This window comes from Neolamprologus brichardi, chromosome 6, assembly GCF_056152115.1.
Source record: "Neolamprologus brichardi isolate AB-2024 chromosome 6, ASM5615211v1, whole genome shotgun sequence".
NCBI classification, from domain to species: domain Eukaryota; kingdom Metazoa; phylum Chordata; class Actinopteri; order Cichliformes; family Cichlidae; genus Neolamprologus; species Neolamprologus brichardi.
In genome coordinates, this window is record NC_142109.1 from 2,885,982 (window position 1) to 2,897,692 (window position 11,711).

Below are 11,711 nucleotides of genomic sequence, written 5' to 3' on the forward strand. Positions count from 1 at the left end.
AACTTTTTTTTGTTTCTATGATTATTCTGCATCATTAAGTAATAAGAACAAGTACTCTGTCCTGTAATTATTATGAAGCTATATTATTATTACAGTTACAATTACATAATGTAATTATATATTGTATTATGAAACACAATGAAACATTAAGTTTTTGTATCGGTATCGGATCAATATCGTTGATACCACCCTAAATTTTACTTGGTATCAGATAGGGGTGGGGGAAAAAATCGATACTGTGTAGTATCGTGATATTTTGTTTGACAATAATGTATCAATACAGGGACAGCAGAAATCAATATTTTGTTACAAAAAGGTTTTTGTGCTCTGACTTCAGAGCATGTTGATCCTTTTTCTGAGCAAGAATCCTGACATTCCTTCACTGTCCAAATGTGTTTAACTTTTTTTGGCAGCAATAAACATGACAGTTTACTTATTTTAATTTAAGACATGTTTTATTTTAATTAAGTTTAAAACTTTTTTATTTAATGTAAAATTATATTTTGTTTTAATTTACTTTCAAATTCTTCAGTTGCTGAAGGGGCTGCATAGTTTTCATAAACTGCATAGTTCAGAATAGCTATAATTGTACCAGATGGTTGCGTTCAGTTAAGTTGGACTAGACTGTAATACAAACCGTTCAGTTTGTCAACAATAAAACTGAAATGAGAGAAAGACTGAGTGTGAGACTTTGATATTAGATAAAATGAATATTGATAAAGTTTACCTTTATGTACAGAATCTGAATATCGCAAAATATTTTTTAAACATTGCAATAATATCGTATCGTGCATTAAGTATTGTGATAATATCGTATCGTGGGATGTATGGTGATTCCCACCTCTAGTATCAGATCGGAAAGGAAATCAGTGGTATTGCACATCACTACCGTCAACATCTCCACACTTTCTACACAATGTACGGTGTTAAACTGCTGATTATATCATATCTGGATGTTCCAGATTGTTGGTTTTTGCCTTTAAATATGAAGATATTTTAAATGCACTGTCTCACAAGAAGATAGATGTGGAAAAAAACAAAACACATACACAGAGTTCATAATTTAATTTAGTGTGAACGCCATTACAAACACCACTTAACATGTGACTGCAGCATAGAACAGGTTCTGCGGTCTGATCAGTGGCTTCTTACAGCGGCTTTGTGTAACAACATAAGGGCACTGCAGGGTGGAAACAAAGTAACAGAGAGAGGAAAAAGGTGATTTTTGTTCAATGATGGCACAGAAGGCGATTTTGTTGACTTAGTGGCTAAAAAAATTATCTTCTGCCGTATGTCTAAAACAAGGCAACACAGCATCAGGCATGTGCTTTACCTTTGAGATGATGATGATGACCGTTAAACTTTAACACAACAAAATAAAATCAAGATTACAGTACCAGCTTTTATATTCTAATGGCTAAAAACAGGAAAGTGATTTGTTGTGGTGTCAGTGCTTATGAATGAAATGGCAGGACTCTAACAGTAATTACATCTATTTACACGACTTTTCCTGTGCTGCAGTTTGTTCAGTACTACTGTTGTGTAGGAAGCATAATTTCATCGCAAATCTTCCCAGTCCACATTCTGGTGTCCAGTTTGAGTGGAATGATTTGGACTGCACAGAAGCAACAATTCAAACAAATGATGGGGTTGTCACGTCTGCGTGTTCGATCATACCTGGCTCTTCCAAAAACCACTGTACCTCCCATAAAATGACGCCGTCATGTGAGAACAAAAACACATCCTTCCTCCCGTTGGTTCAACTGCAAATTGTGAGGACGCAGTTTGACCAATAGGAGGAGAGGATAAGCAAAGAGAGGGGCACAGACACGATGAAACGTCCTGTGGCGTACAGGAGGCAGGAAGTGGACGGGCGCAAATGGCCTTTACTGGACTTTGGTGACGGCCTCGTGGATGGACTGAGCGACGTAGTCGATATTCTTGCTGGTCAGGCCGCACATGTTGATGCGACCGCTGGCCATCAGGTACACGTGCCTCTCTTTGATCATGTACTCCACCTGTTTGGCTGTAGCACAAATTGCAACAGAGTGAGTGAACTTCATAAATGATGTGAAGATAAAGTGAGGCAAGACCGCTTGTTTCAAACAGAATATGAACTGAGGGGCTGCACAGAAGCCAAGTATAAGACATATAAAGATATTTTAACAGTGAAGAGCAGAGTCCAAGAACAGAAATATCAAGTTTAATACGTCTCCTTTAAGGATGTGTTGGGTATCTTGCAGGTCCCTCCACCACTGTGACGCTTATCTCTGATAACACCAGTATGTTAAAAGCAGGATGTGCTTCTACATTAGTGCGTGTATGTGTGTTTTCACTCACGAGTTAGGCCGGTGAAGCTGAACATGCCAATCTGCTGAGTGATGTGGTCCCAGGTCCCCGGGGTGCCCAGAGCTTGCAGCTTGGCCTTCAGCTGATCCCTCATCAACAGAACTCGGTCTGCCATGGTCTTCACATTACCCTTCCTAAAGTGGGGCGGCGAATGGAGACAAGTGGGGATATTTAAAAAAGGACATAAGACAGGAAACGAGAGTAAAAGTAAGCTGACAAAGGCTACGTTCACACTGCAGGCGAAAGCGCATCAAATCCGATTTTTTGACCCTATGCGACCCATATCCAATCTTGATCTGACAGTGTGAACGGCACAAATCCGATATTTCCAAATCCGATTTGGGTCACTTTCGTATGTGGTACTGAATCCGATACATATCCGATGTTTCAGAAAGCGACTGCTGTTTGAACGGTCAAGTCACATTAAATCCGTCTTTTACGTCACTGACACAAGACAGACGCCAACTATCAGCGCCCGAGAAGACATCGCGAACGCTTCCTGGCCATCTGGTGAAACTGCTGGGAAGACAATGTTGGAGAAACGTGAACATTTTATTTGTACTGTATAATCTGCAGATTCTGACAGAAATCTGCAACTATCCTTTGAACCGCTCCTCTAAAACAGCAATAAGGATCATTATTAGGTTATTTACATTTTTATGTAAATAACAAAATAACTTAAAGCGAAAATTGGGAAACATAAAGTCCGAAGTATTTATATTAAGGGCCATCAGTCAAACAATACTGTTGCTCTGGGTCTAAACAGAGCGCGTTGTGTGTGACGTCTTCTTTTGCGCATGCGGGCCGCTTTGAGTGTTCACACTAGAGCGCGTGTGCTGTCGCATTTTATTTGTAGTGTGAACAAGCAGACAAAAAAATCGGATTTGATCAAAAAATCGGAATTGAGCATTAAGACCTGCAGTGTGAACGTAGCCAAAGACTATAAACCTCTAAAAGTAATAGCACATGAGAGAAAGGCCAAGTGTTTCCAAAATTTCAAAACCATGCTAGCATGCACATTTGGTAACAAGCATGCATGTGCATGCACCGACGAGGAAGGTAAGTTACTAATATTATTTGAATAATCAGGTAAAAGACGAAGGGTTAGCAGGAGCTAGTATGCTAATATTAAAGCGCAGGCTGATGGAGCGTACCATTCTTCAAACAGCTCAGGGCTGTTGAGGGTCTTGCTGACAATGCGTGCTCCCTGAGAAGGTGGGTTGGACCAGGTCGTCCTGACAATCTTCTCCATCTGGGACAGAACGCGGGTTAGGTTCTCGTTGTCCTTGGAAACCACTGTCAGGTTCCCCACTCTCTCATCTGTAAGTAGAGACAGATAAAATATGGCTTCACATAAAACTAATCGAGGGTAAGTAGAGGTATGAACAGTATGAACTTATTTTTGGCTAAAACACATGAATGTAGGTGGACCGTGAGTACTCACTGTACAGGCCAAAGTTTTTGGAGAAGGACTGAGCTACAAAAAGCTCAAAGCCCTCGGAGACAAAGAAGCGGATGGCCCAGGCGTCTTTTTCCAGAGAGCCTGAGGCGAAGCCCTGGTAGGCGGAGTCAAAGAACACATACAGCTTCCTCCTCTGAAGAAGGAAAAGGCAAAATACATACATTAAAATTCAGTTCATTTCTTTTTTAATTACACATTAAAGCAATTTTAAAAAAGAAGAAGATATTCATGGTGAGTTAGACACCAACAAGGCCATCAGATGATGGTAAAATAATGTCTTTGTACCTTCATCACTTCTGCAATCTGCTTCCATTCCTCCTGGGTCGGGTCGGTGCCAGTGGGGTTGTGTGCGCAGGCATGGAGGACAAAGATGGAGTACTCTGGAGCTTTCTGCTCAGAGAAGACAAATAATGAGTAAAAATATTTAAAATAAATGAAAAAAAAAATGCTCCCAAAGAGTCTTCTTGTTTTCATGTCACTGTCTGTTGGGTTCTTGTAACTAAACAGGAGTCATCATTACATCCTCACCTCCAAATCATCCAGGAACCCAGTGAGGTCCAGGCCCCTCTTGGCAGCATCCCAGTAGTGGTAGGGGCGGATATCTTTGAAGCCAGCATCAGCAAATACACCGTTGTGGTTCTCTGGAAGAGGAAACGTTCAGCAGGTGTTTACCACTTAAATCCGCTCTGATACCCACTGATCGTTCACTTCATTATCGAAAAACAGTCAAACTTTCTCAACTACAATTTCCTGCATCCTAAAACTTTTCACTAACCCCAGGTGGGTGCTGAGACGTAGACGGGCGTGGCTGCGTTGTTGACGCCGTTGTACCACCGCCGCAGGAACTCTGCCCCAATCCTCAGCGCACCCGTCCCACCCAGAGCCTGGACTCCTCCAACCTGCGAAAGGAAGCGGGCAATGCAATCAGAGAAATATACGTATGCTATTAAATACATGTTGCTTTTCACAGTTCGGCCAGAGAATTTTGTGATAAGGCTGCAGGTCATGCCTGCTTCTGAACACTGCTGATAATATGCACTAATTGAATACACCAAGACTTGTTGGTCTTTCAGACCTTGCCTTCACAGGTTTTCCTGCCCTTATTGTCTTGTTTTTCACTTTTTCCCTATTCTACCTGAACTGTTGCAGTGGTAAATGCTCATATTTAATATAAATCAAGTTTTAAATAATGAGGTTGCAGGGACAAGAATTCCCTGTGAGATCTCAGGGTTCAGATTGCTTGTTCAACTCTTCCTTGACCTCATGTAGATGAGAGGCCATCTCCTTCACACAGCTATGGTCGTAAGTAGGGATGGGTACCGGTATTCTGACATAAACGGTAGTAACCAGACCAAAAAGCAGCGCACATTTCGGTGCTTTATTTCGGTGCTTTTTTTTCCTGAGCTGTGATACACTTTAGATTCTAGCCAATCATTTTACATTTCCGAGGATAGTAGGCGGGTCCAGGTACGTACGTTCTTTTAGAGCAGAGCTACAGATTAAAAATGCCCAAGGCAAAGCGGTCAAAAGTCTGGCTGTACTTCACAGCAAAAGATGCAAACTCAGCAGCCTGCAACAAGTGCTTTAAGCTGATACTGTGATACTGTCAAAGGAGGTAACACCTCAAATCTGATGAAACACCTGGCGATGCATAGCGTTTTTTTTTTTAAAAAGCCGAGAAATGCGCCGTATTTGATAGCTTGCTGCGAGACCTCACACCGTGCACATCTACTGCGGGTGTGGTGCCTGTTATCGGACCAAGAGTTAGCAACATCCCCCAAAAACCCGAAGAGGAGAGTCCTGGCCCCTAGCCCTGCCAGTGTAGCAGAAATGATGACGGATGATGATGCAGCAGCAGCCGTTCTTCTCTGAGTGAGTAGCTTAATGTTGTTCGTGTGTAATTTACGTTGAGTAGGCTAACCACGTTATTACATTAATGCATGTAAGGTAAACTAGCAAACATCATCATAGCTACATGCGGCTGTCTTCTTGTTTGATGGCAGATACTCCCTTCACCCTGGACAAAAAGGCTAAAATGACCAAAGAAAAAGTGGAAAACAGTTAAACATGAGAGGTTTTTGGACAAAGTTTGTGTTTTTTCCATTGTTTAAACACTGCTTCCAGCCCAGAGTGATACCATATATGCCCTATAGCTGCAGAAAAGGCTAACATTGTTATCTTTTTACAAACAAACAGCTGAACATGAGAGGTTTTTGGACCAATTTTGTGTTCTCCATTCTTTAAGCACCGGTTCGAGCACCGTTTAAGCACCGGCACCGTTTCAAAAGTACTGGTTTGGCACCGGTATCGGATAAAACCTAAACGATACCCATCCCTAGTCGTAAGCACAACAGCTCCACCCAGCTACTGTTCAAACTTTGCAAGGGGCAGCCAATTAGAAGAAATCTGCCTTAAAAGGAGGGGAAATAAAGGTGCTTGGGTGTGAAAGACGATAAACTGAGGGGTTCAGTGTATTCAGAACTAATACACCACCACTATTGGAGTCTTTAAATTAGGGTTTCTAAGGATGTTTAAAAGAGATTAAAGACGCAGGCAAACCTGATCAGCTGATACTCATCCAGTTATGTCCATTAATCAATGGAAAGCTGAGGTACAGATTAAAATTGAAAGAACTTTTAATCAATGTAAAATGTGCTTTTATTTCCTTTTTATTTCACTGCAAAAATAAACAACATTTATTACATTTGCTCCAACTGATCAAAAACCTCCATGTGTCAGTGTGCATGTCCCACCCTGTTCTCCTTGATGGCAGGGCTATCGTCTCCCAGGGCGACCTTTGAGGCAGCGGAGCGGAACTCTGGCAGACCGAGGATGGGCAGGTACTCGTGGTTCAGGCTCTCGTCCTCCACGATGAGCCGCTCCACCTTTTTCACCACCGGCAGCACCCAGGGCTGGCAGTCATCAGTACGGTAAGCTGGAAGGGACACAAAGCAAAGCAAATGCTAATCCTATTACTCCTATTACTCATGCCTGCACTTCATAAAAAAGCTTTTTATGCTTAGTATGACGTTGATAAATATTTACACCTGATATACTACATAACTAAATACAAACACTTTGTTTCTGCTGCTTGTGTCACTGTGTATAGCGCCATATCACCGAGTATTACAAATTCATAGATAATACTTCAAAGATAAAAATGGTAATAACACAGCACTGCAGTCTGCAAATAGTAAAGTGAACAGAAGAAAATGCACACATGAAAGAATAAACTGCCATTTAACTTCACATGATGCCATATAAACTTTGAAGGTCACAGGCAAACGTGTGTGTAGCACATATCTGACTCCTTAGGAACTTGTGCTCCCTCATACTGGTCTGGAGTGTGGGCAGAGCAGTATCACATATCAGGGTTTGGCAGCTGCAGTACACAGTCACTCAGGGTCCAAAGGCGAGCACACTTAAAAGGTCAAGCATGCTTATTGTGGCTTTGGGGTATGCAAAATAATTCTGTGTGTGGCCAGTACAAAATCTGAATAGAGCCCAATCTGACATCACTTTACCTGAAAACGCAGATCAAGTGGCAAACAGGCCTGGAGAAATCTGGAACCCAGAAAACTCTTCCTGTTGCTCTTGTGGACTCGCTTTCAACATAATTTAACATATTAACTGATCCATTATAGAGTTAATATAAAACTACTGGAATGGTTTCTCCAGGCCAAACTGGTTTTCTGTGCTCAGTTTTGTTTTGGCAACAACCTGAAAAAGTACAACTACTGTCTCAGTCCACGATGAATCATCAGAGAAAGTGAATTTTACTAATCCTGTAGGGAGCACTTTGATCGTTAAAGCAGATTCTGCCCATTAGCTTTTGCTCATATTTTGCATTTTGACTCTTGCCATAAAGTGTACATGCAGGTTGTGCACATGAAAAGGTGACAAACTGCTAGCTCTACATTACATCCTAAAGGCAGAATATGTTAATAGATTCAACAGCAGCTACATCAGAGTTTTGCCTTATTCTGGCTGACCTGAAGTAACTAAGTATTAGTTCGCTTTAGCCAGAAGCATTGGGCTAGGAGCAGGATAGACTAGGCTCATACGAGATGACACATCTGGCACATTGGGGTTAATGTTGAAACTGTTGGGATACAAGTGTCCACCTGTTAACCTATTACAGATGACTAAAGATTGTCTGCTGGTTTATTACAGTTTATAATTAGTCAGAATGAGGATAAAATAACACTAAAGAGATATTCTACAGTGCACGTTAAGTAAGGGACACAAACTAGAACAAAACCTTCCAAATGAGACACGGCTTTAGCATTCATTCTAAAAACTGAACACATTTTCTTACAAAACTTTCCTAACCAGCCAAGCAAACTAATGACAGTTTCAAGGACTTACCAATTATGTATCACACAATGATTGACAACGTCGCAACAAACACGACTCGTAAGATTACATATTAAAAAACAGTAAACTACTTTGATGGTACTACGTAAGAAGACTTCAGCCTGTAAGTTCCTGCTTTGACAGGATGTCAGTGTGTAAGTGGAGAATGATGAGTTCAAGGACAGATGGACAAGTCAAACAGGTCAGAACCGCTATGCGTTTTAACATCATGGTTTTAAAGTCTTTAAATGAGAAGTGTTTTGTGGTACGACATGAAGCCCTACTTCATGGAATTGTCAATTCTTCCAGTGAGAAGTGTAACATTTGCAAAAACAATGAAAAACCCGAGCAATTTACTTGTCAACATGAGAAGAAGCTAATGCTAGCTTTGCCGCTAGCAACTTGCAGCGAAGGTCATATATCAAAAGCTGCTTACGTGTGCGAACGTGATACCATCGCCATCGCCCGAATGTACCAAACAATGTAAGCTACAAAAAGACAGGAAACACAGCTGATGCGATGTGTTTATGCTTTACAGTGCCACTACAAGAGAGAGCAAGCCAACCTAGCTTTAGCATTAGCCGACATCTAGCATCTCTTACCTCCGACGCCCAGATTCACCTTCTGTGGATGGGTGTCCTCTCTGAAGTCAGCGGTCAGTTTGAACACGGCTACCGGTGGAGCCTGTGGGACGTCGCTAAACAGGGACATGGCTCGGGATGAAGTAGACGATGATCCCGGTGTTGTGCAAGAGGAGCAAATGAGGAATGGGTGTTTCTAGAGACAAACCGGGTTCACAGGTTCACCTTCACTCAAACTGGACCAGGACGCAAGAAATAGGCATCAGTCCAGCTACCAATAGGAAGGGGCAGAAAACTGACGCAGCCTGTCAAGTAGCCAATGAGAGCGGAGAAATATCTTGTAGAAAAAACTACAATTATACCATAAGAAAGAATATAATAAACCTGTGACGAGTGATAATAAGGCTATAGTCTTTGTAGTCTAAATAAGCCCACCTCAATGGACAAATTCGTACCATCGGGATTTGTCCCATTTTAAAAGTAATCTATAAATAAATAAATGATGTGACATAATTCATACTCATAGTTGCCGACAACTGGGCGCTGTGCAGTCTTGCTGCATTAATTTAGACCACCAGAATGAACTTAGCTTATCTTTAGGGACCTATATGTCAATACTGTTTGCCTTATATGCACATTTTTAGCTGTCGTGAATGACATTATTGAGAATATTATAACTATTCTTCTTCCGTAGTTACATCCAACCTATATAAACTCATGTATGTTTTTCATAAACAGTTCGTGATAAGAGTAAGTGCTTCAGATAATCAGACTTTCTTATCAAACCAACTTCATTGATTGAAGTCTGATAGTGCGTTGATGTAGGATCTGCAATCTGCCACAAGGGGTCAGTGTTGCTCTGCAGAGAAATATGCAGAGTTAGTGGCGTCTCGTTGTTGTAGTTTAAGTTAAACTTGGGCTAAAACGTCAGTTTGGACCTGTGATTTCACAGCAGTAAAAACTATACCAACAAACAACACTGGAATGGTTTGGCCAAAGCATGTTTCCTTCTTTCTTTCTTTTTTTTTTTTTTACCCCTTTTTTGAGTCTGTAGCTTTTTTGGATTATTAAGGGAACCTCCAGTCATTTGTCAAGAGTAAATAAGTACAAACTAAATTGTAAAATCTGTCAAATTACAACAGTTAGGATTTTAATTAATGGTAGCAAATAAAATCCTTTATTGCCTTTATTTTTCCACTTTAGTTGTCTTACGTCATAGAGCATTAAGTATCTTTTTGGCAGTTTTCTTAAAGTAAATAAATAATTTGTCCATCTCACTTTTATGGAATTTGTACTGGACTATTTAGCAGTACAATTAGTCCTGCAAAAATATACAGAATATTTTTAAGTTTTTGTTACAATATTATCAATATAGAATAACTTAATTGATAAGTGTTTGAATTTATTTTTCACTCTTTAAATTTGTTTAGATAAATAATTAGAATGATTAATTCATATCCTTTTTAATTAACTGATAACATAATTGTTAGTCTCTTATAGAGTGATAGAGATGGTCTAGTTGGAGCAACTTTTACCACCTTTATATACTGTTGTGTAGTTTAATCTATATCACTGTTTCATATATCATACACTGACGTGTCTAAGAAGTCTCAAGTTACTTTAGCTGTCATTAAAAAGTGTAACATCTGCTTGTAAATTATAATAAAAAGTATTAGGTTAAAAAAAATCATGCAATGAAAACGTTCAAGTCTCACTTCAAAATTTTTACTTCCGACTTGCGTAGTAAGTGTCCATCACAACACACTTAAAGCATAGATCATTACACACAGAGACACGGCGTCTCCTCATAAACTTTTTGTAAACATCCAGGTGTGTTTTTCTTTTCTCTTCTTCCTACCTCTTCCCTTCACTCTCTCGCGTTTCTTCTCTCAGGTCTGAAGTGTCTGATGAATAGCCTCGGTTTCACTCCTGCATAGCCTCCACTTGCGGGCCTCCTGCAGCTAAAGTAGCATGTTTTTGTGTCAGTCAAGTGTGTGACTTGCTGATGAATTCACACACACACACACACACACACACACACACACACACACACACACACACACACACACACACATTATCCAGTTCCCATCAGCTGCTATGCAAGTTTTAGCAAAATCTAAACTAAGAAACAAACTCTCTTTCTCAGGTCAAAAACTTAAAATCGATTTTTCTTTTTTTTTTCTTTTTCTTTTAGATGGACATCGGGTCACATCACATGTTTGCACACACACGCACACACACAGACACTGCTGCTCCTCTCTCGTCCTGTCATTAGCAGACATGATGAGGCCTCCTCCTCTCCTCCACTTTTTTCTTTTTCTCTCTGCTTCTCCATAAAGCACTCCAGTGAACCATCAACGGGGTAAAATTTCAAAGGGCCGAGGGGCTAATGCTCCTGGATGAAGCTGACTGAGTCAATTTGTCGACATGATGGACGTTTTGTGGCCTCAGCTCCTGCTTTCCTGCTTGGCTGCAGGGCCCACAGAGGCTTTTTAGGTAGGTTAAAAAAGGAAGGAAAAAAAGACAGAGTAAGATGTCTTACTGAGAAACCTTAATTTGACAAGTCAGAATGTGAAGCAAGTTCACAATAGCTAAATGTACACACACTTGGTTGTTAGAGTCAATCTAAAATCATTTTGCACATTGATCAACAACCCATAGCTATTTATAATTTACAACTTTGATGTATCTTTCCCTTTCAATCTTCAACAACTGGTCAGCAAAATTTAAAAAAAAGCTATTTCAGTAAAAGAAAAAGTGCAAAAGTTTAGCATTTTAAATTTCACTGAAATCAACAGGCTGCAGAAACATTAGCAGCATGCTAACATCCTCACAACTCAGCATTTGGTCTTTGTTGTTTGCTTGCAATTTTTATTTATTAGTCATTTTCACCTGATGAGGATGTGTGGAAAGTTGAGCGTCAAGTAATTACTATTGAATCTGATGGGAAGGGGAATGCCAAG

At 40.4% G+C, this 11,711-nt stretch overlaps 1 protein-coding gene across 1 annotated transcript; it reads right to left on the reverse strand.

Annotated features, from left to right (window-relative positions):
- Positions 1 to 1,050: 1,050 nt before the first annotated feature.
- LOC102782197 (aspartate aminotransferase, cytoplasmic-like) lies at positions 1,051 to 9,010 on the reverse strand. The gene is made up of 9 exons (XM_087841478.1): positions 8,770 to 9,010; positions 6,565 to 6,746; positions 4,587 to 4,710; positions 4,340 to 4,452; positions 4,097 to 4,201; positions 3,794 to 3,944; positions 3,504 to 3,669; positions 2,341 to 2,483; positions 1,051 to 2,026 (listed from the first exon to the last, which is right to left on the reverse strand). Exons 1-9 carry the CDS (start codon positions 8,876 to 8,878, stop codon positions 1,887 to 1,889), a joined length of 1,233 nt encoding a protein of 410 aa, XP_087697604.1. The 5' UTR covers positions 8,879 to 9,010; the 3' UTR covers positions 1,051 to 1,886.
- Between the last annotated feature and the right edge of the window lie 2,701 nt (positions 9,011 to 11,711).

What these genes read in the sequence shown, in the direction of transcription:
- LOC102782197 (XM_087841478.1), bottom strand. Translation starts at nt 8,878, where the DNA reads ATGTCCCTGTTTAGCGACGTCCCACAGGCTCCACCGGTAGCCGTGTTC. An exon ending in GGTGAATCTGGGCGTCGGAG is followed by an intron (nt 6,747 to 8,769) that starts GTAAGAGATGCT and finishes TGTCCCTTCCAG; the next exon opens with CTTACCGTACTGATGACTGC. An exon ending in CCTGAGCTGTTTGAAGAATG is followed by an intron (nt 2,484 to 3,503) that starts GTACGCTCCATC and finishes GCCCCACTTTAG; the next exon opens with GAAGGGTAATGTGAAGACCA.